The 25509-nt window shown below is 38.1% G+C and overlaps 1 protein-coding gene across 1 annotated transcript in view; it reads right to left on the bottom strand.

The window, feature by feature from the left end:
• The window catches only part of GRM7 (glutamate metabotropic receptor 7), a 1568320-nt gene that overhangs the window by 544403 nt on the left and 998408 nt on the right, over nucleotides 1-25509 (bottom strand). The window contains exon 5 of the mRNA XM_007945853.2: nucleotides 2470-2610. Coding sequence (XP_007944044.1) covers nucleotides 2470-2610 — 141 coding nt within the window. The remainder of the gene's footprint in view (nucleotides 1-2469; nucleotides 2611-25509) is intronic.

The following is a 25509-nucleotide window of genomic DNA, read 5'->3' on the forward strand; positions in this document are numbered from 1 at the left end:
ATCCCCATAATGTAACAGCTCTATTCTCTCTTCTTCCCTGTGGTTACCTTTTCCTTGTGTCCTTCTTTCCTATGACAAACCCAGGCCTCCTACATAAAAAAAAAAAAAAAAAAAAAACCATATGGCTCTTATTCTTTTTGGAATAGTGATATTCCTAATTCCAAGATTTTCTCAATCTGTTTTCTCAGACATCTCGGACACATTATCTGATCTGTATACTTTCATTCTTTCTTTGACATTACTACCTCCACAAAAATGTATCATTCCCAAAGACATTATACTTTACACTCATTTTTGTGTAACAACAACTTTGTGCTAAGTTTCAAGGATAAACACACTCAGACAGTGGGGTCCAGGTTGAAAACCACTGCCATAGTCAGTTCCCACTATATGACAGAGTAAAACTGCCCAAAATGGTTGCCAAGGCTATAAATCTTTATAGAAGCAAACTGCCTTATCTTTTTTCTGTGAAGTGGTTGGTGGGTTTGAACCATAAACTTTTTAATTAGCTACCCAATGTTTTAACTACAGCACCACCAGAAGTCTTTGGGATGTGGGTTGGGGGAATATAAATTCAATCTGAAAAAATCACATCTGATCTTCCTGCCCCAAAACTACAAGTAGTCTGTGGTGAACTGTCTGGAAGGGCTGACTCTATTGTGTACACTGCTAGCTCTATCTCCTTGAAAAAATGTAGCTCTATTTTGAAGCAACATAAATGTCGTTAGTATGTGTCAAATGGAGTTGGACTTTTAGTGAAAGGTTGAACTTTATTTGTTGTTGTTGATTCAGTTCTTACTCATAGCAAACCCTATGTACAACAAAAGGAAATACTGCCTGCTCTTATGTCATCTTCACAATTATTGCTATGTTTGAGGTCATTGTTGCAGCCACAGTGTCAGTAGATCTAATTGAGGGTCTTCCTCTTTTTGCTAACCCTCTACTTTACCAAACATGATGTCCTTTTCCAGGGACTGGTTCCTCCTGATAACATGTCCAAAGTATGTGAGATGAAGTCTCACCATCTTCACTTCTAAGGAACATTGTGGTTGTACTTCTTCCAAGACAGATTTGTTCATTTCTCTGGCAACTCTTTGCTAACACCATAATTAACAGACATCTATTCTTCTTTGGTCTTCCTTATTCATTGTCCAACTTTTACATGCATATGAGGTAATTGGAAATATCATGGCTTAGGTCTGGTACACCTTAGTCCTCTAAGTGACATCTTTGTTTTTGTCACTTTAAAAGGGTCTTTTGCAGACGTTTGCTCAATTCAATATGCCATTTGATTTCCTGACTGCTGCTTTACATTGATTGTGGATCCAAGTAAAATGAAGTCCTTGACAACTTCAGTATTTTCTCCATTTATCATGATATTGCTTATTGGTCTAGTTGTGAGGATTTTAGTTTTTTTTATGTTGAGATATATAAATGTACTTACTCAACTTCAAATTCCTTGGGGGATGGCAGCTGGGGTAACCTATGATCAGAATAGGTCACAGCCGATGAAGTTCATTCTAGATGCATGAAAATTAGGCCACCTCAAGCAAAGGTAGGAAGAAAAAAAAGTCTAGTTTCAGGAGTGGGAGACTCAACTATCAGGTCCTAAGGAAATTGAAATGTTTTCAAAACTGCAAGCAATGTGCTAGAAGTCCCTAGATGGTGGAAACTGTTAACATACTCCACTGCTAACCAAAATGCTGATTTCATCCATTAAATTCTAATCAGTGTGAAAGCAGTGGAAAGCAGTGTCCTAACCTGGTTTCCTCACCATCATATTACCAGTGCCTCCCACAGTACTTATCAGGTGGGAGTTGCTCAGTAAATAGTTATGAACAAATAAATGAATAGATTCAGTTTTCCCTTCTGACTACTTCATATATGTAAATGTATATATGCATATCTTACCCACACACATATGCTTTAATTGAAATACACATGCAAACTTACCTATGAACCAAAGTGAATAATTTTAAGCACATTTTCAATAGCAAGTGATTTATTAAGTTAGATCTTGTGAAAATCATTTGAAATTCTCATTACACTAAACCCAAGTACTTTGTTTCATTAATCAATTATACTGTCCATGGTAAAAGTTAAAACGATCTTGGTATGTGATTTGTCAAAGATTTTTGTCTATGCAAAAGCTAGTTTCATACTCCTAGCTGAAATATGAATTGATATTTATAAGAGTGAGCATTCAAAGCAACATGACCCCTCTGCATTCAAAGAATCAATGAAAATGTCAATTGCTGCTGGATGGACAGGCAGGAAAGAATATATTCTTGTCTGTTTTTTTCTTGTCCTGTAAGACTTATGGTCCTGTTCCATTTTTCTGAACAATCTAGTAAAATTCAATTTACTTTTTCAATTTGTCTCCAGCCAAGCTTCCTTCTGTCAGCTATGCACACATTTCAATGCTGGTCACGTAGAGTAATAGGAGAAGGACAAAGAGAATGAAATTACCTGTGCATTTGCGATCTGTGTCTTCTTTTTTTGACCCACTAATTGTCAACTTGCAGTTGAAGTTTTCTTCCCAGTATTCAGCAAACCATACATTTCTTCTGTTGTTTTCAAGTGTGCGGGACGTAAAGTAGGCATCAAACCCTAAATAGAGTTAAATGAAAAGGTCAGTTCTTGCAGGGCACTTTTGGAAAGTCTGGAAATAAAAATACAAGTGATGGTTTTTCTTTGTTTTAGTAGACTGGGTGGTCTTTTCTGTCAATCAAAAATAATAATTATAATAAAGTCAACAGAAGAAGAAAAAAATATTCAAATCCTAACCTATGACTAAATCACTAGCTCAATCTGTCAGGCAGATGTATGGCCAACAAGTGACATTTACACAATGAAATCTGCATTACTGCCTTTGGGAATGACAAAATAAACACAACATACCTTGTTTGTCTAGCGAGCTGGTCTAGGAACAAATCGTCTTCATCATCATCATTAACATAATAATTAAGAATTCCAATGCTTACAATGTACCTCACTGTATGCTAAGAATTAAGCATATAGATTCCTTCTTTTCTTCATCTCAACATCCTATGTGGTAGTAACTGTCATTATTTCCATTTTTCAAATGAGAAAACAGGGGTTTAGAGGAACTAGTATGGCGCCAAAGGCCAACCATTATACTAAATTATGTCTGTCTGACCACATCAGCTATGGACCTCTGAATATCATTTTAATACTTTTATATATATATATATATATATATATATATATATATATATATATAATTTACCATTACATTATTGACTTCCTAACCCAAATGGAAAGCAAAACATTTTTGAAAATGGTGTAGGCAAACTGAGCCCAACATAGAGCTTATCAATATTTGTAAAAAATGTCTACAATATCCAATTTCCAGTGTGACATATAAAAAACTTGGAAGTCATCATTTCTGTCCTCATAAGAAAAAGATTTAAAAGCTAAATATTAAGATCTTTTCTTAGACCCATTAGATACTTTAGGTCATGGGGCAAACTACTGTAAAGACTGAAATGTAGACACAGAAAACAACACTTATCAGGAGAAGAAATTATCACTGCTCACCTGGCATAAGAGGGTAGGACTACTTAAAGAGTAATTGACTAATTGTTAGACATAGATCATATTGAGATAATAAAACTCCTGGAGGCCCAGCTTGGTGACCTCCATACTTTCTTGAGTTTTACCTCTAAGAGTAGCACAGGTTCTCACTGTGAAGCTGGAGAAAATTCCCCTCACACTTCTGGTAAAGTGGGGAGTGGAAAAGTGGCCATTTTAATAGTACTCTACTCTCCTTGACACCAGCCTACCCTCAAAGGAAAATACTTTAAAAGAGCCTAACTGATGTAGAATAAGAGAAATGCCCACTCCTGCTGAATTCCTGTTTCACTTAACACACTGCCGTCAAGTTGGATTTGACTCATAGCAACCCCTCCTTGGGTTTCTGAGGCAGTATCACTATGGAAGTAGATTGCCCCATCTTCCTTCCAAGGAGTGGGTGTTGGGTTTGAACCACCAGCCTTCTGGTTAGCAGTCAAATGCCTTAGGCACTATGCCACCACAACTCCCTGTATCACTTAAGGGGTGAGTAAAAAGATTGAGAAGCACTTGTGAAGATCAGAACCCAGAGGAACAAGCTCACTAAAAGACTGAGATCTAATTATAGTATTATAGAATGTTTTCTCTTCCTCCCATATACCTTACTATCATATCAAAATCAGCAGATCTTTACCGGGAATTATAACGGAAAAGATCTCAGCTCCAATACATCATGTCTGATTTTCAACATAAAGTGGTGAAGCAGGCTAAAAGGCAAAACACAGCCTGAGGAGATAACAGCAAACACCAACATCAGACTCAGATATGGCACAGAGATTATGGAATTACCACGTGAAGAATTTAAAATAACTGTGATTAATATGCTACAGACTCTAACAGAAAAAGCAATGAACATGCAAGTAACAATGGGTAATATAAACTGTGGAAACTCTAAGAAATAATGGAAAGGAAATTTTGGAAATGAAAAACACTGTAACAGAAATGAGGACAGCCTTGGGTGGACCTATTAATACACTGATACAACCAAGGAAAGAATCAGTGAGCTCAAATAGACCAATATAAATATCCCAATCCACAAAGAAAAGAAAAGCCTGAGAGGAAAAAAAAAAAAAAAAAAAAAAAGGGGAAAAAAAAAAAAAAAAAGAACAGAATGTCTAAGAACTGTGGGGTAGTTTTCAATTACAAAAATTTACCGAACACATAATGGGGATATCAGAAGAAGAATGAAAAAAAAAAAAAAAAAAAAGAAGGGAAAAATTTGAATGGTGAATGGGAATTTTCCAAAATATAGACAGGTATCAAACCACAGATCTATAAATTTCAGGGAACACCAAGCAGCATAAAAAACAACTTACACTTAAGCATATTATATTCAAGTAGCGGAAAATCAAAGAGAAAGAGGAAATGTTGGAAGAAGTAAGAGGTAAAAGACACCTTACTAAAAAAAAAACATGATAAGAATTACATCAGATTTGTCTTCAGAAGCCATGCAAGTAAGAAAAGTGTAGTGTCATGGCAAAGTAATAAACTGGGAGGAACACAGGATTTAAAGGCAAGAAGGGTAAATATAATTACATACATAATTCTGCAGTAACATTGATAACAATAAGCTACTAGTGGACACATAAATAGACACTCAAGCTGAGAAAGTGTGGGAAGACAAATGAGACTAAAACTATGAATATATATAAAATTGACAAAGCATATTTTTATATGATGAAAATTAATATCCACTAATATGATGAAAATATATCTGTGAATATAGAAGAGCATCCAAAACCAAACCAAACTCACTGCCATCAAGTCGGTTCCAACTCATAGCAGCCCCTCCTTGGGTTTCTGAGGCTGTATTTCTATGTAAGTAGATTGCCCATTCAGGGGTCAAATTTATGAAAACTTATTAGCTGTAAAAAACCACCTTGATGAAATAGGTCACTGGGCCTGGAAGCTCAGGACCATAGACTTGAAAGATAGCAAACTCAAGTAGCACAAAAAAAAAAAATCCACAAGGAAATTGTTCTATGTACCACTTTAGTGAGTAGCAATTGGGGTCTTAAAAGTTTATTAATGACTATCTAATGTGCAACTATTGGTCTCTCACCATCCGGATAGAAAATCAAAGATTCATAGAAGCAATTAGTTCAAAGGACTATTGGACCATACAAATCTCAGCCTCTATGACCCTGACATCAGAAGATCTAGATGGTGTCTGGCTAACACTGCCAAGTACTTTGAAAGGGATCAAGTTAGAAGGTCCTGAATAAAATAGGAGAAAAATGTGGAACAACACTCAAAATCACACACACACACACACACACACAAAGAAAAAATCAGGCTCACTGGTCTGATACAGACTGGTAGCCCTTCAAGGCTGAAACTGAACTCACCCCCATAGTTTAACTTTCAGCCAAACAATAGACAGGTCTACAAGGTAAATAGTAAGACCAGGGTGGTGTGCACTCCTTAGAACAATCAAGAGATAAAAAGGAGAGCACTTTCAAGGAAAAGTTTTGAAAGTGCAAAGGGATAGGAAAGAGAGAAGAATGGAAAGGGAACCACATGGAGGAAGTTGGATGAGTGATTGTGGGGATTGCAAGCTATGGCATGAAAAAAAAATATGCATGAATTATTAATGGAAACTGATTTGCTCTGTAAACCTTCACCCAAATCACAATAAAAAGTTATTAAAAAAACAAAAAAAAAGGAGAGTGGAGTGAGATATTTAAAGGTTGAAAGGAAAAAAAAAGAAGCCTAGAATTCTGTATCTCACAAAATTATCCTTCAAAAGTGAAGGAAGATTAAGATTTTCTCAAACAAAAAACAAAGAAAGGTAGAGCCACTAACCCTGCTTTTCAAGAGCTATTAAAATAAATTCTTCAGAAATAAATAAAACTATATAGGTCAGAAAAGCAGGTCTGCAAAAAGAAAGAAAGCATAAGAAAAGGAATAAATGTAAAGATAGATATATATGCTGGAAGTGAAGAGGACTTCAGTCACTTATTGAAGATGACCAAATGGTACAGCCTTCTGTGTGCATTCCATCTCAACATAAAGAAAAAAAAAAAAAAAAATCCTCACAACTGGACCAATAAGCAACATCATGGTAAATGGAATAAATATTAAAGGTGTCAAGGATTTTTGTTTACTTAGGTCCACAATCAACACCCATGAAAGCAGCAGTCAAGAAATCAAATGACATATTTCATAGGGAAACTCTGCTACAAAAGACCTATTTAAGGTGTTAAAAAGCAAAGATGTCACCTGGAGAACTAAGGTGTGCCTGACTCATACCATGGTATTTTCAATAGTGTCTTAAAATGCATGTGAATGCTGGTCAATGGATAAGGAAGAACAAAGAATTGATGCATTTGAATTATGGTGTTAACAGAGAATGGGCTGCCAAAGGTACAAAAAATCTGTTTTGAAAGATATGTGCTTTTGGGAAGAAAAAAGCAGGAATGCTTTTCAGAAGTGAAAATAGACTTCCCCTCACATACATACTTTAGACAGTTATGAGGAGGGACCAGTCCCTGGGGAAATACATCATGCTGTATACAATACAGAGTCAGTGATAACGAGGAAGAACTTCAATGACATGGAGTGACACAGTGACTGTTACAATGGGCTCAAACATAGCAATGATTGTGAGAATGGCACAGGTCCAGGCACTGTTACCTACTGCTGTACATAAGGTCACTATGAATCAGAACTGACTCAACAGCACTTCACAGCAACACACACACACACACACACACACACTTTTAACTGATCAAACAGATAATTAGTTTAAAATAATAATAGTAACAATGCATTAGATCATTATAGCTTATGAATTACTCAAATTTATGACAATGTTATAAGTGATAGAAGGGAGGAATTGTGAATTTCTGTTATAAGGTAACTGTACTACTAGTAAAGTCATAAAATGTTATTTAAAAATAGTCTCAGATTAATTGTAAATGTCAATGGCAAATTCTAGGGCAATATATATATATATTTTTTTAAAATAAATGTAAATATTGACATGCAAACAGAGGAGAGAAAATGTAATCCAACAAAATAACCAACTAAAACTAGAGGAGGAAAAATAAAAATAAAATTAAAAAAATGGAAGACCAAGTTTAGAATGGAGCTCTGGTGGTGAAGTGCCTAAGGCATTTGACTGCTAACCAGAGGGCTAGTGGTTCAAACCCACCAGCCACTCCTCAGAAGGAAGGTTGGGCAATCTACTTCCATAGAGATACCACCCCAGAAACCCAAGGAGGGGTTGCTATGAGTTGGATATGACTCCCTGGCAAACACAACAACAAACAACAAATTTAGAAACAAAAACAAAAATGAAGAAATAAGATAATGCACTTTAAAAAGCTATAAATATAGATATTAATTCACTTATATCTATAATCACTTTAATGAGACACAATGAAAGAGACTATCACGGTTAATCCACCACTAATTTGTAAGTTCGCCCTGCTCTGGTGGTTTGCATGTTGCTATGAAAGTTAAAACCATGTCACCATTATTTCAAATATCACCAGGGCCAACCATTGTGGACAGGTTTCAACAGAGCTTCCTGACTAAGATGGATTGGGATAAAGGATGTAGCCATCTACTTCTGAAAAAAATTGGCCACTGAAAGCCTTCTCAATAACAGTGAAACATTGTCTAGTATATTACTGGAAAACTTTATGAATAGTAGTGAAACATAGTCTGATATAGTGCCAGAAGATGAGGTTGGAAAGCACTCAAAATATGACTGGGGAAGAGCTGCCTCCTGAAAGTAGAGTTGACCTTAATGACATGGATTGAGTAGAGCTTTCAGGACCTTCATATGTTGATGGGGCACAACTCAAAATGGAAAGAAATTGCTGCAAATGTCCATTAATAATTGAAACAAGGAATGTACAAAGTATGGATGTAGGAAAATTCGAAGCTGTCAAAAATGAAATGGGACACATAAAGATCTATATTCCAGGCATTAGTGACCTGAAATGGATTGGTATTGGCCATTTTGAATCAGACAATCATGTGGTCTACTATGCTGGGAATGACAAATGAAAGAGGGATCGTGTAACATTCATCATCAAAAAGAATATTTCAACATCAATCCTGAAGTACAATGCTGTCAATGACAGGATAAAACCCACACATCTACAAGGAAGACCAGTTAATATTACTATTCAAATTTACACATCAACCACTAAAGTCAAAGATGAAAAATTTGAAGATTTTTACCAACTTCTGCAGTTTGAAATTGACCAAACATGCAATTAAGATGTATTGATAATTACTGGTGATCAGAATGCAAAAGCTGAAAACAAAGAAGAAGCATCAGTAGATGGAAAATATTGCGTTGGTGATAGAAATGATGCCAGAGATCACATGGTAGAATTCATTGCAAATACTTTTTTCAACAACATAAAGGGAAACTTTACACATAGACCTCACCAGATCCTCAGAAGGAAGGTTGGGAAATCTACTTCCGTGGTGATACTGCCTCAGAAACCCAAGGAGAGGTCACTATGGGTCAGATTCGACTCCACGGCAATGGTTGCTTTGAGATGGAATACACAGGAATCAAATTGACTACATCTGTGGAAAAGCGTGATGGAAAAGCTCAATATTATCAGCCAAAACAAGGCCAGGAGCTGACTGTGGGGCAGACCAGCAATTGCTCATATGCAAGTTCAAGGTGAAGCTGAAGACAACTAAAACAAACACATGAGAGCAAAAATACAACCTTGATTACACTACATCTGAATTTAGAAATCATGTGAAGAATAGATTTGGCCACTGAACATCAGTGACCGAAGACCACATGAGCTAAGAGATGATATCAAGGACATCATACATGAAGAAAGCAAATGGTCATTAAAAAGACAGGAAAGGAAGAAAAGACCAAAACTGATATCAGAAGAGAGTCTGAAACTTGCTTTTGAGAAGAGAGTAGCTAAAGCAAATGGAAGAACTATTGAAATGAAAGAACTGAACAGAAGATTTCAAAGGGCAGCTCAAGAAGACAAAAGAAAATATTGTAATGAAATGTGTAAAGACCTGGAATTAGAAAACCAAAAGGGAAGAACATGCTGGGCATTTCTCAGGCTGAAAGAATGGAAGAAAAAAAAATCAAACCTCGAGTTGCAATACTGAAGGATTCTATGGGCAAAATATTGAAGGATGTGACAAACATCTAAAGAAGTTAGCGGGAACACAGAGTTGATGTTCAACCATTTCAGGAGGTACCATATGATCAAGAACCAATGGTATTGAATTAAGAAGTCCAAGCTGCACTGAAGGAATTGGTGAAAATAAGGCTTCAGGAATGGATAGAATACCCGTTGAGATGTTTCAATAAACAGATGCAGTGATGGAGGTACTTGCTTGTTTATGCCAAGAAATTTGGGATACAGCTACTTGGCCAAATGGCTGGAAGGGATCTATATTAGGTGATCCAATAGAAAGTAGAAATTACCAAACAATATCATTAATATTACACATAATACAATTTTGGTGAAGAAAATTTAAAAATGGTTGTAACAATATATTGACAGAGAACTTCCAGAAATTCAAGCTGGATTCAGAAAAGGATGTAGAATGAGGGATATCATTACTGATGTCAGATGGATCTTGACTGAAAGCAAAGAACACCAGAAAGATGTTTACCTGTGTTTATTGATTATGCAAAGGTGTTCAACTATATGGATCACAACAAATTATTGATAAAATTGGGAAAAATGGGAATTCCAAAACACTTAATTGTGGTCATGAGAAACTTGTACGTACACCAGGATGCTTTCATTAGAATAGAATAAGAGGGTAATGCATGGTTTTTAAATCTGGAAAGGTGTGCACGAAAGTTATATTATTTCACCAGATTTATTCAATCTGTATGCTGAGCAAATAATCCAAGAACCTGGACTATATAAATAAGAACATGGCATCCAGGTTGGAGGAAGACTCATTAACACCTTGCAATATGCAGATGATACAGCCTTGCTTGCTGTAAGTGAAGGTGACTTGAAGCAGAGAAATCTGCTGCAAACGACCTATTCAAGTGTTGAAGCACAAAGATGCCACCTTGAACACTAAGGCATGCCTAACCCAAGCCAACATAATTTCAATCATCTCAAATGCATATGAAAGTTAGACAATGAATAAGGAAGACTGAACAAGAGTTGATGGTTTAGAATTGTGGTGTTGGTGAAGAATACTGAAAATACTATGGACTTCCAGAAGAATGAACAAATGAACAAAAAGAAACAAACGAACAAACAAAACAAAACAAACAAACAAACAAAACCAAGAAGTACAGTGAGAATACTCCCTAGAAACAAGGATGGCCAGGCTTTATCTCACTTACTTTGCTCATATCAGAAGGGACCAGCTCCTGGAGAAGGCTATCATGCTTGGTAAAGTAGAGAGTCAGAGAAAAAGAGTAAGACCGCCAACCAGATGGATTAACACAGTGGCTGCAATGATAGGCTCCAGCACTGCAAGGATTGTGAGGATGGCACAGGACCGGGCCATGTTTCATTTGGTTCAGAGGGTCACTATGAGTTGGAGCTGACTTGACAGCACCTAACAAGAACATCAATATTGATAACAAAACAAAAGCCAACTGTATGTTGTGTATAAGAAACTTACTTCACATATAAAGACACAGATTTAAAGTAAAGTAAAAGGATCTAGATAAATATACTATGGTGACACTAATAAAAAGAAAGGTGGTTGTTGTGGTTATGTGCCGTCGAGTAGGACCCGATTCATAGCAACCCCTCCTTGTGTTTCCGAGGCAGAAAAAGAAAAGTAGAGTGGTTATATTTACTGTAGAAGAAGTGGTTTCAAAGCAAGAAAAAATGACAAAAAATTCAAGAATAAAAGGGGCATTAACCCACAAATCAAAATCTACCTCTTGTTATAGAGTCGATTCCAACTCATCAAGACTCCATGCATTATAGAGAAGAACCAACCTCCATAGGACTTTTTTTTTTTACAGTAAACTTTAGGAAAACAGAATATAGGTATTTCTCCTAGGGTGGCATTGTATGGGTTTGTACCACCAACTTTTTGGTTAGTAGTCAATCACAAACCATTCTACAGCCCAGGGACATTAAAAGGGACAATCATAATGATAAAGGAATCAATTCTCCAAGACACAACAATCCTAAATATGTATATGCCTAACCATAGAGCATCATAATATGTGTTACAAAACCAGGTAGAACTGCAGGGAGAAAGAGATCAAGCTACTGTTATGGTTGGAGAATTCAACACCCCTCTGTCAGTAATTGACAGACCTGTTGTTGGTGTTGTTATGTGCCGTCGAGTCAGCCGCGACTCATAGCGACCCCTCCTTGGGTTTCCAAGGCAGTATCACTATGGAAGTAGGATTGACAGACCTAGCAGCACAAAATCAGTAAGAATCACTTGAACTGAATAGACCATCAATTGAATGGATCTAATTGATATTTATAGAATACTCTGTCCAACAACAGAAAAATTCACATTCTTCTCAAGCTCACATGGGACTGTAAGTAAGATAAACCACACTTTGGGCCACAAAAACACTTTGTAAATTTAAAACAATAGAAATCATACAAAGTAAGGTTTCAGACCACAATGAAATTAAATTAGAAATCAGTATCAGAAAGATAGTTAGAAAATCCTAAAATATTTGGAGGTTAAACAATACACTTTTCAATAACATATGGGTCAAATAAAAAGTCTCAAGGAAAATTTTAAAAATTATTTGAGGCATAAATAATAATTAAATAATTATTTAAATTATTAAATAAAAATGAAAACACATCTCATCAATAGTTTCAGAATGCAGTGAAAGCAGTGGCTAGAGAGAAATGTTTATTATTTTATTTTGCTGTTGAGGATATACACAGCAGTATGTACACTAATTCAGTGATATCTACATACACAAGTAGTGAAATTGATTTCATTCTTCAAGTTATACAACTAGTCTCATTCTCCTTTTCCAAACTGGTCCTCCCCTATTAACATAAATGCATTGCCCCTAAATTTCTTATCTGATCTTCGAAGTTGTTTTTTGTGTATTTGATATCATAGGAGATCTGGTAGCATAGTAAATAAGGCTTAACTGCTAACCACAAGACTGGGAGTTGAAACTCACCAGCTGCTCCTTGGAAGGAAGGTTGGGCAATCTACTTCCGTAGTGATACTGCCTCAGAAACCCAAGGAGAAGTCACTATAATTTGGATACGAGTTGCCGGCAGTGAGTTTGGTTTTTGGTTTTTTTGGATCCCATATAGATAGTTCTTGAGAGAGTACATTAAAGCAGACACTCTTTCCTAGTTAAGCTAAAGTATTGTTTGATTTTAAGACTTCAGGAGATATTTTTTGTTTCATTTTTAAAGATTTTCTCAGGGCAATGATTTTGTAGGTTCATCTAGCCTCTACGGCTCCAATATATCTGGATTACAGAAGAATTTTGAATTCTGCTCTGCATTTTCTCCCTTTTAGTCAGGATTCTTCTATGGGATCTTTGATCAAAATTTCAGTAATGGTAATTGAGTAACATACAGTTTTTCTGGTCTCACAGCAAAGGAGGCAGTTACTCATGGAGGTAATTAGCCACACATTCTATTTCTTCCTCCTATTCTCAATTCTCCTTTTTCTCATCTTGCTTCAAGTGGAAAGAGACTAATTGTTGTATCTTGGTTATCTACCTAAAAGCTTTTATCTCCACAGGCAGTACACAATGAAGAGGTAGAAAAGAAGCATTAAACATGATATTAGGCCCATTAACTGGGATGTTCCATGAAACTATGACCCTAAATCTCCAAACCAAAAAGAACCAAACCCCATGAAATGTTTGGTTGTTGCAGTGTAGTAAATTACTTAGTGTGGCTTTTCTACCCACAAGTCATTGTAAACTCAGTGGTGGAATGAGCAACTGAAGAGCTCCTGATTGTAAATGTTATCCACCTGGGTTATTTCTGTTGGGAGTGGCACAACACAATGTTATGGGAGGTTCACTCTCATGTGCTTAGAATTCTGTTATGATTGGTTGGTTTGACCACTCTGCCAAGCTCAAAAGAAGGCAGAACTCTCTCTGACTGCTGGTGGAGGAACACGTGCTGCTGAAAGAGACATGCGCTGCTGAAAGAGACACATGCTGCTGGGAAGGAGACTTGCAAGAGACACATGTTGTTGAGAAAGACACTGAGGGACATGCACTGCTAGGGGAGAGACTATGAGAGACTTGGCTGAGAGATGGTGGGCTGGGAGAGAGACTAAGCATTTTTCCTGAACTTGAATTGTAGCCTGATGCTTCCCTAGTAAACTCCATAATCTGCGAGTTCTGTGTGGCCACTGCAGCAAATTATCAAACCCAGGAGAGAGGTGGCGGGTGATTTGGGAGGAATGGTTGGTGAAAGGGCTGGAGGGAGGCAGCATGTCTGGCCTTGCAGTAATAGGCCTTGGGCTATTGATGGTGATTCTGCCTTCCTCTTGTGGAATTCTAGGAGGTCAGAATATGTAGCCTCCTTGCCATTTAACAGTGTTTATGGATCCAGATGCCTGAAGTTTCCAAGCAGAACAGAAGATTCTTCAGAGAGAAAAGACTATGTTTGTCTCCTCAGAATACTGGTTTGATAGGGATGGGCAAATCAGAAATTGGCTCTCTAAAATGGGGGGAGATAAAGGCATGAAGTGGCTGGCTTACATGTTTTCATGAGTGTGGTTATTCTTAAACTGATGATGAAGGGGATGTGAACTTTTCAAGTATAAAAGGGATAATGGCTAGAAAAGCCAGGGGGTGGCCTGCAGTGTAGCAAATTACTTAGTGTGGCTTTTCTACCCATAAGTCTTTGTAAACTCCAAGGTGGGATTTGCTATGAGCAACTGAGGAGCTCCTGATTGCTAAAATTGTCTACCTGGAGTATTTCTGTTGGGAGTGGCACAAAACAATGTTCTGGGAGGTTCCCACTCTCTCTCAGGTGCTTAGAGTTCTGATGCTGTGATTGGCTAGTTTGGCCACTCTGCCAAGCTCAAAAGGAGGCCTCCCAGAGGCAGAACTCTCTCTGACTGCTGGTTGAGGAAGACATGCTGCTTAAAGAGACACACGCTGCTGAAAGAGACACTTGCTGCTGTGAAGGAGACGCAAGAGAAGCACGTTACTAAGTAAGACACCGAGGGACATGCAATGCTGGGGGAGAGACCGTGAGAGACTTGGCTGAGAGACAGTGGGCTGGGAAAAAGATTGAGCATTTTTCCTGAACTTGAATTGTAGTCTGGTGCTTCCCTAATAAACCTCATAATCTGTGAGTTCTGTGTGGCCACTGCAGCAAATTATTGAGGCCTTGGGCTATTGATGGTGATTCTGCCTTCCTCTTGTGGGGTTCTAGGAGGTCAGAATATGTGGCCTCCTTGTCCTTTTTGCAATTCTACATAATCTGCCTCAACAGCTTCTCTTTTTGTTGTTGTTGCTACAAATACCTTTTTCAACAACGTAAAGGGAAACTTTATCACACTATTTTTGCCAATTCAGCTTTTACAGGTGGACAACTTATTGACAGCAATTACATTAATTGGATGCACAGCCTTATTTTTTTTAGTAAGATTTTTCATAGCAAAAATAGGAGAAGTTATAGCAATGAATGCATATATAGGAAAGAAGAAAGGTCACAAATCAATAATTTAAACTTCCACCTAAAGAAGCTCAAGAAAGAAGAGCAAATTAAGTTCAAAGTAAACAGGAGAAAAGAAATAATCTTAAAAATTGGGGCAGAAGTCAATGAAATTGAAAGTAGAAAATTAAAAATCAAAATCAAAAGATGGTTCTTTGAAAAGATAAACAAAGTTGTTAAATGTCCAGCCATGCAAAATGCAATCCAAGAAAAAAAAAAAAAAGAGAAACTATAAATTACAAATCACAGAATTTAAAGAGGGGCCATCACAACTGATCCTGTAGATATTAAAAGGATAGTGAAGGAATATTATGAGGAACTCTTTTCCCACAAATTTGATAATTTAATTAAAATGTACCAATCCCTTGAAAGACACAATCTACCAAGACACATATGAAGAGAAATAGATTATCTGAATAGATCTATATCTTTTAAAGACATTGATATCAATAATTAATCTTCCAAAAATGTCCAGATGAGTAAAGACCAAAAAAAAAAAAGAAAAAAGACATCTGAGAATTCTATAGTTATCTGTTGTTGTTATATGTCGTCAAGATGGACACAACTCATAGTGACCCCTCCTTGGGTTTCCAAGGCAGTATCACTACAGAAGTAGATTGCCCAACCTTCCTTCCAAGGAGTGGCTGGGCTGGTGGGTTTGAACCACCAGCCTTCTGGTTAGCAGACAAGTGCCTTAGACACTAAGCTACCAGAGCTCCTTGTAGTTATCTGTAGGATAGTACAATTTTAAATGTTCCCATAGGGTCATAAGGTCTTACGAGAATCAGAGTGGAAAAGAAGATTGGATTTGGTGTCCCAAGGCCAAGTCTTAAATCTCAGCTCCACTAATGTCAGTAGTTGTAGAAACATGAGCAAGCACATAATTAACCTTTCTGATCTTCCTTCTACCCATCTATAAAAATGAAAATGACCTAAATCCTTCCCTCCCAGGGTTTTGTTTGTGGAAGACATTAGAACCTTGGGGAGTTTAAAGTCAAGAGTCATGGAAAATTGACTACTTTTGCATTATTTAAATTATTCTCTCCTCTGCCTCCACATACATACACCCCTCCCTACAACTTCAAGGTCATAAAGAATTAGCCCAGAAGCTATACTACATGACAGAAGAGCCCATTTTAACACTAGATAAGTGAACCTAATTCAGGGCCTAACACAGTAAGCCCTGAATGGAAAATCTGATAACAATACAAGGCAAAGGGCGAAAAATAAAATAATAAAAAGAAAGCTATAAAGCAAATGATATAACATAACACTAGAGGGAGTATAAAAAGAACATTCTACATCTCTTAGTTCATTTTTCAGGCTTTTTCAGAACATGAGAGTATTGACTAAGTATCCAGCTAACTGCCCTGTTTATCTACCACCTGAATTTTTTAAACTAATCTGGCTCTGGTATCAGATCCCCATCGTATTCTCTGAGATGATTGATTAATCTGGCTGGCTGTTCTCCTCCCTCTTTACTATTCCCCATGTGTCTGTCTCTCCCACTCTCTTGTCCCCAGATGACTGTTTGATTGAATAACATAATATTCTTAAATAAAGGAGAATCATTTTGGAAAGGTAAACAAGTCCTCAGATGTTCCTAAAAACACTATATATACTTAATCATGCATGTGTACATATATACACACTCACACCTCATGACTGGTAACCAGCTTTTACTTTTCTCTTCAATTTCACTACTCAAAAATAAAAAATTAAATTAGATTAAAAATAGTGGTAGACTTTGACATCAGTGGCCTCCAACAAGCCACCTCTCCCAGGCTTCATACCCTCGTATATAGACTCCGCACTTATCCATGGGACACTGGCAGATACAAATGTAAGCACAGGCTATGTACACAGTGGCTTGTGTTTTAGAATACTCCTTAGAATTCAGCTGCCACACTCTAAAGTACATGAGGCCATGTGTAGAGAAAAGACACACAGCCAGATGCCAGCTGTCCCAGTCATCTCTGCTAAGGTGATGCACATCTGAGTAAAGTAAATATTCCAGCCCTCTAGCCAAGTGCATTAGCCACTTAGCTGAGGTTCGCCCTAAATGCAGACTTGTGGTGATTTTCTTTCTAAACTGTTGAGGTCGTATGTTACGTAGCAATAGATGAATGAAACTATCATTCGTTACCCCAGCACCCTCTGTGCAACACTAAAACAAGAATAAACTCTTAAGAAATGTTCTCAAGAGAACACAAAGGGTCTTCAGAAATAAGCTCTCTACCTCATGCCAAGGATTTGAAACCCAAACCAGCATCAAAGAGGAGCTACTAAAATGGCACAAACTATATCATAGGTACTCATATTCCTCAACATCTTTAGGGTGGAGCTCATCAATTCAAAAGCCTATCACAGTGGTTAAGAGCTTAGCTGTTAATCAAAACATTAATTATTTGAACCCATTAACCACTCCACAAGAGAAAATGTGGCAATCTCCTTCAGTAAAGATTAAACCAAAACCAAACTCACCACCATCGAGTCGATTCCAACTCATAGCAACCCTCTTTGGGTTTCCAAGTTGGTAAATCTTTACAGAAATAGATTGCCCAGTTTTCCTTCCATGGAGTGGCTGGTGGGTTTGAACCTACCTTTCTGGTTAGTGGTCAAATGCCTTAGGCACTGTGCTGCCCAACTTCCTTTCAGTAAAGATTACACTCTTGGAAATCCTATCAAGCAATTCTACTTCTCCTATACCCATGGTGGGAGCTTTGGTGGCATAGTGCCTAAGGTGTTTGAATGCTAAGCAGAAGGCTGGCAGTTAAAACTCACCAGCCACTCCTCGGAAGGAAGGCTGGGTAATCTACTTCCACAGTGATACCACCTCAGAAAGCCAAAGAGGGGTCGCTATGAGTTGGATCCAACTTAATGGCATTGAGTTTGGTTTGGTTTTTGGATACCCACTATATACAGCCATTGAGTAAAAACTGACCCATAGCAACCCTATAAGACAGAGGCTGTAAATATATACAGAAGCAATCTACCTCATCTTTCTCCTGTGAAGAGGCTGGTGGGTTCAAACATTTTGGTTAGCAGCCAAATGCTTTAACCACTGTGCCACGAGCATGCCTTACTCTGTTCTATAGGCAGATGCATATCTACCCTATGGCAGGTAGGACATGTGCCATGGGTACAACTTGAAGGGGGAGGCCCTGAACAGTTTCTATTTGCCATTGCAGTTTCTAACACCAGCTATTTAGTAATTTAGAACTAATTGCTGTAGTGTTGTATTCTGTAGATACGCCTCTGCCTATAGAGTCACTAAAGGAGTGCCAGTGGTGCAGTGCCTAAGGCATTTGACTGCTAACCAGAAGGTTGGCGGTTTAAACTCACCAGCTGCACTATGGAAGGAACATGGGGAAATTTACTACATAATACACCACCTGGGAAACTCAATGGGGTCACTATGAGTCAGAATCCATGGCAGTAGTTTCTCTTTTTTTTTTTTTTCCAGATAGTGTCACTATGAGTCAGAATTGACTGAATGGCAACGTTTCTTTGTTGTTCTTTTTTGCTTTGCTTTTTACCACTTCAAAATGAATCTTTCTGCAGCCACTAGCATCTCAGTCCATTCTATACATTCAATGTTAGAATGAGTATATATTTACAGTAAGAAAACCAGCACCACAGAGGCCAGTCCAATGCTATTTCCTCTGGGGTTTCTGCCTTCACTACAGCAGGAAGTAGATGAGAAGGAAGTTTTCTTAGCTAAAACCTCTGTCCTTTCACTCATAAACCTGGTCTGGTTCTCAGCTTCCTCCTCTTCCTCACACCTAGGGCTACTGGACACCATCACCTATAGGGTGGTTACTACCCTTGCTTTTGAAATTTATGTGCATATGAACCTCTCCAGGATCTTGAAAACTACAGGTTCTGCTTCAGAATGTCTGGGATGAGGCCTCAGATGCTGCATTTTTAACAACCCCAGTTGATGCCCATGCTGCTTCTCCATGAACCCAAGCTATGAGCAGCAGTGCTCTAGAGTTAATCCCCAACTTAAGCAGGTGAGATTTAAGTAGTTTCAGCCAGTTTTGGATCAGAGCTGTCAAGAATCTCATTTTATTTCAATCCACAATCAGCACTGATGGAAGCAGTAGTCAAGAAATCAAACAACATATTGCATTGGGCAATGTACTGCAAAAGACCTCTTTAAAATGTTAAAGAGAAAAGATATCACTTTGAAGACTAATGTGTGCCTGACCCAACCCATAGTATTTTCAATTGCCTCATGTGAAAGCAGGACAATGAAAAAGGAAGACTGAAGAAGAATCGATTCCTAAATAATGGTGTTGGTGAAGAATATTTAATATACCATGTACTGCAAGAAGAATGAACAAATCTGTCTTGGAAGAAGTACAGAAGGAATATTCCTTAGAAGTGACTATGTCAAGACTTCATCTCTCATACTTTGGTCATATTATTAGGAGTGACCAGTCCTTGGAGAAGGATATCATGCTTGGTAAAGAAGAGGGTCAGTAGAAAAGAGGAAGACCCTCAATGAGATGAATTAACACAGTGGCTGCATTGATGGGCTCAAGCGTAGCAAGGATTGTGAGGATGGCACAGGATTGGATATTGTTTCATTCTGTTATACACAGGGTCACTATGAGTTGGAACTGACTCAAAGGCCTCTAACTGAAACAACAACAGTATCCTCTCCCTCTCAACCTGAAATTCATGACCTGGTAGTCTCCAGGGTGGTGCAAACAGTTAATGCTCTCAGGGGTTGAACAGAAGGTTGGAGGTTCTACTGCCAACAAATGTCCCATTGAAAATCCTGCAGACCACATTTCTACTGTGACATAGATGTGGTTGCCAGGAGTTGGAATCTGCTCAACAAAACCTGGTGGTTTTAGATAAGAGTTTTTCTTTACCTTGTTTTTATAGTTGAGACCTTTGCTTAGTGCCCTGCCAATCATAGTAAGAGCTCTGCCTTGTCCTCCCCTGACCATCTGCAGGCCAGGACAGGTGGAAGGAGCTGTAGTATCCTTTGGTCAATGTTCCTGGTGTACTCCATCTTTGTATGTTGTTGTCATTGTTACATGCAGTCAAGTCATCTCTGACTCATAGTGACCCTATGCACAGCAGAATGAAACATTGTCCAGTGCTGTGCCAGCCTCATGATCCTTGTTATACCTGAGCCCATCATTGCACCCACTGTGACTATCCATCTCATTTAGGACCTTCTTGTTCTTTGTTGACCCTCCATTTTACCAAGCATGATATCCTTCTCCAGGGAACAGCTCCTTCTAACAACGTGACCAAAGTGGGTGAGATGAAGTCGGGCCATTCTCACTTCCAAGGAGCATTTCAGCTGCACTTCTTCCAGGACAGATTTTTTAGTCCTTTTAGCAGACCATGGCATTCTTAGCATTTTTCTCCAATACCACAACTCAAAAGCATCATCTCTTCTTCAGTCTTCCTTATTCATTGTCCAGCTCTCACATGCATAAGAGGTGACTGAAAATACCATGGCTTGGGTTAGGAACACCTTATTCTTAAGGAGACATCTTTGTTCTTCATCACCTGAAAGAGGTTTGCCCAATCCCATGCATCATCTGATGTCTTGACTGGTGCTTCCACTGGTGATGATTGTAGAGCAAAGTAATATGAAATCCTTGACATCTTCAATCTTTTCTCCATCCACTGTGAAGCTGTTTATTGGACCAGTTGTGAGGACTTTTGTTTTCTTTATATTGAGGTATAGACAAACTTGTCTGTCAGTTTGTTGTCCTATGGGAGCTTACGTGTTGCTGTGAGGCTGGAGGCTATGCAACCATGCTGCAAAATGCTAGCAGGTTTACCCATGGTAGACAGGTTTCATCAGAGCTTCTAGGCTAAGACAGACTAGGAAGAAGGAAGAGGCCATCCACTTCTCAAAGAATTGGCCAGTGAAAACCTTATGGATAGCAATGAAACAGTGTCTGATATATGCTTATATACACCCCTGAATATTGCCAGCCTTGGTTCTTTTTCAGTCCCTGGAGGCCATGTTCCTCACCTGTCGTCTCTGTTAAATATCTGTGCTCTCAGCCTGGATTTTCAGTCCTGGTGCTGGGATTTCTGAGGCTACCTTCTGACAACTCTAAATAGTTCCTCACTATCTCCTCTGAAGATCCATTGAATTGATGGTGAAACTTAGATCCCTCAACTTGGTACTCCAACTCACTGTCATCGAGTCGGATCTGACTCTTAGCAACCCCTCTTTGGGATTCTGAGGTGATATACGGAAGTAGATTGCTCAGTCTTCCTTCCAAAGAGTGGCTGGTGGGTTTGAACTGCCAGCCTTCTGGTTAGCAGTCAAATGCCTTAGGCACTATGCCACCAGAGCACCCTAACCTGGTACTAACAGAGCAAATATATGTTTGGGTGGTTTTCTTTAGACTTGATCTGTCAAACTGTATCAGAGCTGTGCTTTGTTCCTGTCATTAGGGAGGCCATGTAGTATAGTTAAGAACACAGACATTGGAGTTATGGTATGTGGGTTTGAAACTGGGCTTTGCCACTTTCAAGCTATAAGACCTTGGGCAGATTACTCAGCTATGTTGTGTCTCAGTTTTGTCATCTGTAAAATGGGGTTAATATTAAAATATACCTCATAGGGCTATTATATCTTTAAAAAAAAAAAAAAAAAACCTCACTGTCTTCAAGTCAATTCAACTCATAGCAACCCTCCTTGGCTTTCTGAGGCAGTATCTCTTTGGAAGTAGATTGCCCAATCAGCACTCATAATTGTGAGTATAATATCAACTCGTTGTTCAATCTCATCCATCAAACATTCATTGAGTACCAATTTTGTGCCACGTGATGTTCTCTGAACTCAGAAATTTTGATGATTAAAACAGACCTGGCTCCTTATGGGCCTTTTTGTCAGCCTGGTAGGGTAGATAGACCTTATAAAGTATTATATAAATTAATATACAATTACAACTCTGATGGCTTCTATGAAGTAAAGGTACATGATTCTGTGAGAGAATAGAGTAGAGACATGACATACTTAGGGAGTCAGGAAGTGCTTCCTGGAGGAAGTTAATGCCTAACTAAGAAAAAGGGAAAAAATAATCTTTAAATGAGAGAATAGAATTGGTAGAGATCAGATGTTACATTCAGTTGGAGTATCATGTACTATGATTTAGGAATGGTAAAGCCATTCTAATATTACAAAGTTTCCCAGGAAAACTAGGCAACAAAATCAATAAATATGAATGGACCATTCTGTGTGCATGCAACTTATTAAATGATCTCAAAAAGTCACTGGCATTGAGTTGATTCAGCTCATAGTGACGCCACTTTTGGTTTCTGAGGCAGTATCACTATGGAAGTAGATTGCCCAACCTTCCTTCCGAGTAGTGGCTGGGGCGTTTGAACTGACAGCCTTCTGCTCAACAGTGAAATGCCTTAGGTACTATGACACTGGTGCTATAGAAATTCTAATAACTAAATGTCATAAATATATATCCAATAAGTGAATAAATAGCTGAATAAGCTATTCATCCAAGTAGTCAAAAATCTTTGTCAATAACATTTCTATTTGATCCTTTTAAACATTGCAATAATAGCAACAATAAATTAAGCACAATACAATAATAGCACTTTATGAACATTTATATATACATTTTCTTATTAGTCCTCACATCAACTCTAGGATGGGATGTTGTTTCCCTACAGTAGAAGTAGAAACTAAGGCTCAGAAATATGAAGTCACTTGTTCAAATGCACACAGATAGTAAAGGACTGAGTTGGGATTTGGTTGGACCCAGGTCTACCTGGTTCGCGACCCTGGCTTTTGATTCTTTCACTGTAGAGCAGTGATTTTCCCACATTTATGGACATCACAAACATCTGCAGAGCCAATAAAGAACAGAAAAGCCAAGGCTCATTGACATAAGATAGGATCTAAATATTTTTATATCATCCTAAATCACCCAGAGATTCCCATATCTACCTAAAAATGAGAACTACTGCTATAGACTATTGGTGCTACTCATTTATTATGCTACTTCCCCTCTATCTACTAGATGTCCTATCACCAAATCACTACATATGTCATTAATTCCACTAGTCAAATGGTCGTTTCAACAGGAAGAATAGTAACACAATCATGTGGTCAATTGCTACAGTGGGTGAGTCAATTACAATGGTGAAAATGGCTACATGACTAAGAGTGCTAGAGCAAAAGCCATTTGTAATAGAAACAGACCCTCTCAGACAATTCAAAGAAGAAAAAGCAGAAGTCAAATGGATATTATTCAATTGATTAACTCCTGCTGACTTATTCCCACATAGCTCAGTTGGATTCCTTTTAGGTCCTAACAATCTGCTTATTTCTCTTTACAGGGATCATGGTGAAAAGTAATTCAAGTCTTATTTGTTTCCTCTTTCATTTTCATTCATAAAAAAATGAAATTGTCAATGAGATATTAAAGAATGTTATTGGTTTGGTTTTTAAATAGACATGCTGCATATTGTCATGTTCTTAAGATGCCTTGGAATGTGTCTTGGCAGCCTTTGTGGCACAAACCATAACTTCTCTTTATTAATAGATAAGAGACTTCTGATATGGAGTACTCCAAATGTTTTACTCTGGCTCTCATCACTGAGTCATCACTCTTGGCCTATGATTAGTCTCTGCAGGCTAAAAATTCAAACCATATTCTTTGTTGTTGCTGTTAGATGCCTTAGTGTTGGTTCAGACTCATAATAACCCCATGTACAGCAGGAAAAAAAAAAAAAAAAAAAAACTGCCCAGTACCATCTACCATCCTCACAATCGTTGATATGCTTGAGCCCATTGTTGTAGCCACTGTTTCAATCCATCTTATTGAGTGTCTTCCCCATTTTGCTGACCCTCTACTTTATCAAGCATAATATCTTTTTCCAGTGAGTGATCCCCTCTGATAATATGACCAAACTAAAAGAGATGAAGCCTGGACATTCTCCCATGCAAGGAGCATTCCATCTGCACTTCTTCAAAGACAGATTTGTTCATTGTTCTAGAAGTCCATGGTATTTTCAATATTCTTCACCAACACAATTCAAATGCATCAATTCTTCTTTGGTCCTCGCCTCATCATTCATTGTCCAGCTTTCACATTCCTATAAGGCTGTTGGAAATACCATGTCTTAGGTCAGGTGCAGCTTAGTCTTCATAGTGACATCTTTGCTGTTTAACACTTTAAAAACGTCTGTGTAGTTATGGATATGTGTCAACTTGGCTCAGCTTGGTTTTGAATGGCTGGGCAGCTGTATGTAGTTATTCCCCAGATCAAACTGGTAATCTACTCCATGCTGGAAGGTACTGTGAGCAGCCAAGTGGCTGTGTTAGTGATGTGGTCTGCTTCCAGTATACAAGAAGCAGCTTTGAGGAAAGTCCCTAGCTTCTTGGCACATTTGTATACTGCATTTGGCTGAATCATCAGTGAGTGGCCTGCCATGTTGTCAGCCAATCTTGAGACTGTTTCTGGACTTGAACTAGTAGTCTGCTGTGTTGCTTGATAATCTTTGGACTGTGCCATCTTACTTGTCAACCTTGAGTTTGTCTGCCCCAGCAGCCAGCAGCTGCCTAAGAGACAGCCAGCTCTAGTGGTCCTGGAACAAAAAACAGAGCAGAAGCCCAAGGTAGAGGGGCCTTCATCTAGTCCCAGAAGTCCAGAACATGGACTTCTAGCCTCCTAAACTGTAAGAGAATAAATCCCTGTTTACTAAAGCCACCCACTTGTGATATTTTTTCTGTTAGAGCATCATTGGAGAACCAAAACAAGGTCTTTTGCAGTAGATTTGCCCAGTGCAATATTTCATTTGATTTTTGACTGCTGCTTCCATGGGCATTGATTCTGGATCCAAGTAAAATTAAATACTTGACAACTTCAATCTTTTATCCATTTATTGTAATATTGCTTATTGGTCCAATTGTGAAGATTTAAGTTTCCTTTATGTTGAGATATAATTCATACTGAAAGCTGTAGTCTCTGATCTTCACCAGTAAGGGCTTCAAGTCTTCTTCACTTCAGTAAACAAGGTTATATCATCTGCATATCTCAGGATGTTAGTAAGTTTCCTTTTAATCCTTATGATGCATTCTTCACATAATCTATCTTCTAAGATTATTTGCTCAGCATACAGCCTGAATAAGTATAGTGAATAAGTAAGATCTACTTCCATAAAGATTTACTGCTTCTGAAACCCAATGGGACAATGGGGGTTGCTATGCATCGGAATTGATTTGATGGCAATGGGTTTGGTTTTGGCATGTGTGTGTGTGTGTGTGTGTATGTTTGTATGT

The sequence above is a fragment of the Orycteropus afer genome, unplaced genomic scaffold (assembly GCF_000298275.1).
Source record: "Orycteropus afer afer isolate SDZICR_OR568_19922 unplaced genomic scaffold, OryAfe1.0 scaffold00144, whole genome shotgun sequence".
NCBI lineage: Eukaryota > Metazoa > Chordata > Mammalia > Tubulidentata > Orycteropodidae > Orycteropus > Orycteropus afer.